The sequence below is a fragment of the Hippopotamus amphibius genome, chromosome 13 (genome assembly GCF_030028045.1).
Source record: "Hippopotamus amphibius kiboko isolate mHipAmp2 chromosome 13, mHipAmp2.hap2, whole genome shotgun sequence".
Taxonomy (NCBI): domain Eukaryota; kingdom Metazoa; phylum Chordata; class Mammalia; order Artiodactyla; family Hippopotamidae; genus Hippopotamus; species Hippopotamus amphibius.
Window position 1 is genome coordinate 82,806,512 of NC_080198.1, and position 5,725 is coordinate 82,812,236.

Genomic DNA, 5,725 nt, shown 5'->3' on the forward strand with positions numbered 1-5,725 from the left:
GACCTATATTTTGATGTATTTTACAAGACAGTTTATCTCCAGCTTTGGTGTTCCATTAGATACATTTAATACATTTATTTATTTATTTCATATTTTTTGTTTTTAGTTTTAATTATGTAACTTGGTACAAATCTAATGATCTCCCAATGAAAATTTATACTACTCTCACCCTAATTGTGGGGGGTGGGGAATGAATTGGTTACAATTTTTGTTTGTGTTATGATTTACACAGACTTAAGTTACATTCTGCATGAAAAGCATGAAACTCTTAAGTTTTTTCTAAAATACCCCCTGAAGTTTATAGCTTTCGGGTCACCAAGAATATAGGCTAATTTAACACTTCCATCTTCTGATATAATTTTTCTCGTTGTTCTGCTAGCTAGCAACACATACTTGCTTAAGAGATCCTCCTTGTTGTCAGGTGCTTAAATTCTAGTAGGGACTGTAAAACGTTTACACAACTAAGAATAAGTGTTTTGGAGTTGAGAAAATGTCAAAACAACTTAATGGGACATCTCTAGGGTCTTCAAGGCTTTCTTTTCTGAAAAAACATCCTTGTTCTAGACCTAAACTGGCCGATTCATATAAGAAGAGGAAGATAATCATGGTTAGAAACTGTATGATTGTTTACATTTGTTAACTGGTTACTGTACAGTCCTGAGCATATACAATTATGCAGCACTTAGCAATTTTTATTTGTGTTGGTGAAGTGGTTCACTTTGGTTATTTAATGAAATGTCCTTTACTAAATTTTGCTTGGCTTTTCTATATATCTCCAGGAAAATCTGCATTATAATCTTGTATATTAACTTACAATATTAGGTTTCAAAGTTAAAACATTAAACCTATTATTAATTAGGTTTAAAAATCCATAAAGGCCTATGACTTTCTCCAAGGTAGTACCTATTTAGGTAATATAGGTGGTGTCTTTTAAAGTGAGAGTAATAGTAGCCACATGCTGTGCTAATGTATCTTCCCAATGCTGAAAAAAATGGACACTTTTGTATGTATATATTTTATATATGTATATTTAATTTTTTTTAAGATTAAAAAAATCTTGATAGAAGTAGATTTTAAATACCACATGTAAAAATACAGACTGTAGTTTTTGGGTTGTCATTTAAAATTCCTTCATGTGGAATAATATCCCTCACAACTGTAGCTATTTTGTATTCAAGGACATGGTCCATTATAAACTATTCCTTAGATAATTGGTCTTAATAGACTAATATTTTTAAAATGTGCTAACAAATATTGAATATACTTTCTCCCCCACTAAAAACAAAAAGCATGACTATTATCACTTATTGTCATAATAAGCAATTAAGTAATTATGCAAGAGATATCTGTTATGAAGTTAGGAAATAGGCATTTTTATATATGTCAGGGCTACAAGTAGAATGACAGCTAAGTTCAAAGCTGGGACACTACTTGGTGAATTCGTTAGCTTTCGTTCATCAGTGAAGAGTTGAGGCTCTGCAGACATACTGGGTTTTAATTTTGGTTCTGTCATTCACCAACAATGTAACCTCAGTCAAGTTTCTAAGTTCTGTTTTCTTTGTCTGTAGAGTGGGACTAAGGTACCTACCTCACTGTGATAATTACATGAGAAAATATATGATGTACTTTACTGTGCCAAGCATAGTGCTTGGCACATAATAAATATAAATGTTAGCTCATGTGGTAATCAATAACAAGACATTTTAACAATTTACAGTTCAATTACAAACTGATTATTTATATGGTAGATTGTGTTTGTAAGCTATTAGCTACTTTCAATCAAGTTTATTTGCCTTTTACAAATATACTGTGATTGTAAATGCTTTTTTTTTTTTTACAGGTAATTACATAGACATTTTAATTATTAAAATGAATGTTTGTAACTAAAAGTGATCAAAGGACTTCTTAGTGACTGAAAAGTTCTGGGACCCATCCAGGATAGGGACAAGAGTCTGAGAGAGTGTTTACAGGAGCAGACAAGGAAAAATAAAACTGCTGTTTATAACTCTCCAGGGTTCCTCTCTTTTAATATACTATTCTTTTTTAGAGATTAAGCAAATTTTGAAGTGAAATAAATCTAAAGATTTCATAATTTCACATTTATAAAGTTTGATGTCCTTTATTATCTATCATTCTTAAAGCAAATGACGAATCTACTTTTCAGGGATGAAAACCTGCTATTACTGAGGTATCTTCAAAGTTTACTGCAACTTCAAAAATAGGGATGTTCCACACAATAGCTGCAAACACTCTGCTTTTTAAGGTGATTGCTCCTAATGTAGGCACACTCATCTACCTATGCTTGCCATAAAGTGAAATTACTGCCTGTGACGTCTCAATCGAGAAAGTTCGACAGTTGCTGCTTGCAAGACTTCTAGTTATATCTCTTTTGAGATTCTCTAAAAGTGAATTAACTAATATATATGCTATTTACTGGGAAAAAAAAAGAAGAAAAAGAAACGTCCTTCATGGTCTTTCATTCATTTCATCAATTAGGACACACAAGGCAGCATCTTTCTCTATAATCTGATCTCTCCTATGACCTGAATTTTCTCTTTGTTGTTCATCCTGTCCAGCACAATTACTGTAATCATTGGTGTCCATTGGTTCAGTTTTTACTTTCATCCCTGCTTCCGAATGGGGCAAATCATCAGGCAAAGAAGCCAAGCAATTCTGAATCATCTCAATGACTCGTTCCAGATGCTTCTGAAACCTCTCGGCTGTCTCAAGGCGCTGACGTTTCTGCACCTCCATCATGACTCTCAAGGTCTCTCTTGCTTGGTGGGGTCTGTATTCATTTATGAGATGATGCACATGTACAAAAAGCAGCTTAAGATCTTCTAGCTTCTCTTCTCGTTTTGTACTCCCGGGGCTCCTTATCAAGATATCTAAGAGGTCTAAGATATTAATAAGGATAGACATATTGAGTTTTCTCAGTTCTTTCTTGTGATCAAACTGCATAGGATGAAGCCGTTCAATACCCTGACTTTCTAAAGGGCGGATGATAAGATCATCACACTGGAACTGGTTGCCAAACATCATGTAACTGTCCTTTATCGGAGGTGGAGGCTTGGGAGCAAGGCCTCCCTGAAGATTTTCATCTGTATACTCCTTGATGTACTGCATTGGAGGGGGTGGGAGGGCGCTTACTTGCTGTGGCTCACCCATTGTGGAAGATCAAGAACCTCAGCTCTGGGTTCACGCTGGTAGCCGCCTTTACCACCGCAGCTGAACTCCTGTAAATGCTTTTTTTCCCCCTAAGCAGAAGGCTTAAAAACCTTTTTACTTAGAAATATTTCTGATAAAAACTTCATTTTAAAATTGGATTTATAGGATGGTAGAGTCATACTTGAGATCATCTATTCCACCTACTAATTTACTAGTGAGGAGGCTGAGTCCTATAGAATTTAAGTGACTCTAGTTAAAATATACAAGGAAGAAAAGTCCATAAATTTGGTCATTGTCTTTTATGGTGGTAGACATAACCCCTTATTATTCAGAAATGGTCACCCGGATAATAGAGGTCTGATACATTTTTAAAATAGACTCTACAAATATTTAATGATGACATTTTCTTCTTATAGACTATGGTTCTGTTGTTTTGGTGTAATTATTAGTGTCCCTTTCACCCTCAAAAGTGTCTCAGTTTGGACAGTATATCATATACTCTTCCAGTTTGGTTGTGTTTATACAGGCAAAGAGTAGCAACCATCTGGTAATTTGTGGACTGGTTAGATCCCAGAATAAACTATGTTTCTCTTGATCTAAAATTGGGAAATGGTTGAAATTACTGAACAATTACTCAATACTTTCTCCATCTTCTGAGTGTAGTCCTCTAGAAGAGAAGTTGTTAATCGGTAGCGTGACAGGGATGGAAATATCTATTAACCACTGGAATTATACGCAAAATGGTGTGTGTGCGTGTGTACATTTTTCTGGGAAGTGTGTCCATATTTTCTGTCAGTGTCTCAAAGGCTCTATAACACCTCGAAAGACTAAGAAACATTGCTCCACCTTATGTTCCATTCTTATTGGCTGTTGTTACCCTACTTCACTTTTTAAGTACCAAATTTGTGAGAGACAAGAGGAAATTAATTTCATATAGTGCTTTTAGAATTACAATACTTCTATAACTTTAAGACTCTTTAGTGACAGTTATTGAATCGAGCCGTATGAAATGTTGACAAAAATCACTTGAAGGTGAGGTACCTGATGGGAGAGCGTGTTTACAAGGAGGGAGGAAGATAACACCAAACAGTGGGTTTCTGAAATTCATTTGGGCCAGGTAATGGAATTCTTGCCAATTTTTAACCTGAGGAAATGGCCATTTGATAAGGCTTAACTGAATGATCTCACAAGTGAATTTTATTCAATGACCTGTATTGAGAGCACACTTTATGAAATCATTGTATAAGGAGCTGTTCAAGGAATATAAGTATCATTTAGACATCCTTCCCCATTTTAGGAGAATTTGGAGAGCTTTAAATTAAGAAATGACTAGTTTTTTATTCAGTGTGACTCAGCAGTATTCTTTTTTTTTTTTTATTTTTTATTTTTTATTTATTTATTTTTTGGGGGGGTACACCAGGTTCAGTCATCCGTTTTTATACACATATCCCCATCTTCCCTCCCTTCCTTGACGCCCCCCCCCAAGCCCCCCCCACCCTCCCCGCCCCAGTCCTCAAAGGCATCTTCCATCCTCGAGTTGGACTCCCTTTGTTATACAACAACTTCCCACTGACTATTTTACAGTTGGTAGTATATATATGTCTGTGTTACTCTCTCGCTTCGTCTCAGTTTCCCCTTCACCCCCCGCCCCCTCCCATACCTCGAGTTCTCCAGTCCATTCTCTGTATCTGCATCCTTGTTCGACTCAGCAGTATTCTGACACAACACTTAAGGAAAAATAATTTGGATGAGGGAGACAAACATTTAACTAACTCTTATAATATACAGCAGAATAAAATAAGCACCAAATGGAGTCTCAAGGAACATGCTGAGGGTCCACAGAGGGAAGGCAGGGTTAATTGTGACTTTAGTGATCATGGAGGGCTTCATGAGCAGGAAATGATCTCTTGTGGAGAGCAGATGTGTGGACATAACAGATTCAAGGAAACTGATTTGCTGTGAGTTTTTTTTTTTTTTTTCTTTCTCACTGCTTATCTTCTTTTCCTGCTCTTAATCAAATTATTTCTTTTTTATCAGCCCCCATATTTTTTCTTGAAGTGGGAAAGGAAAAAATAATGATTTTTTTAAGATGACTAACAGAAGAGAACATGTTTTCAGAGTACAAGCACTGAGCTCCCTAGGATAAAGAGTCTAAATATATACTTAAATCCAAATATAGATGGCTAGAAGAGTATCTGCTGTGTTTCAAGGGAACACACTGACCAGTGGAAGAAGGTTTGCTTTATTCTCTTTTTTAAAAAAGTGCTGTCAGTTTTTGAAATAACTATTAGAAAAAAAAAAAAAGAAAGCACAATTGCTCAATTTTAAATAACAGTCTAACTTGGGAACAGAGTCCCAAGAGAGTGCTGGCAGAAATAGCTCATGCTTTTTTTAGCTGTCTGAATTTTAACTTTACACAGAGGAAAATGGTATCCATGTACAGTATGCACAAGTATGTATAGAATTAGAAGGCCTAAGTTGTTAAGTGGGTAAAGATTCCTTCTAAGAATACTCATTCAAATATAATAATAAACAGAAACACACACAGAGACACACA

The 5,725-nt window shown here is 35.4% G+C and overlaps 1 protein-coding gene across 1 annotated transcript; it reads right to left on the reverse strand.

The window, feature by feature from the left end:
* Window positions 1-2,106: 2,106 nt before the first annotated feature.
* LOC130835205 (mediator of RNA polymerase II transcription subunit 7-like) lies at window positions 2,107-3,180 on the reverse strand. The gene has a single exon (XM_057706590.1). The coding sequence runs from the start codon at window positions 3,166-3,168 to the stop codon at window positions 2,467-2,469; it is 702 nt and encodes a 233-aa protein (XP_057562573.1). The 5' UTR covers window positions 3,169-3,180; the 3' UTR covers window positions 2,107-2,466.
* Window positions 3,181-5,725: the final 2,545 nt, after the last annotated feature.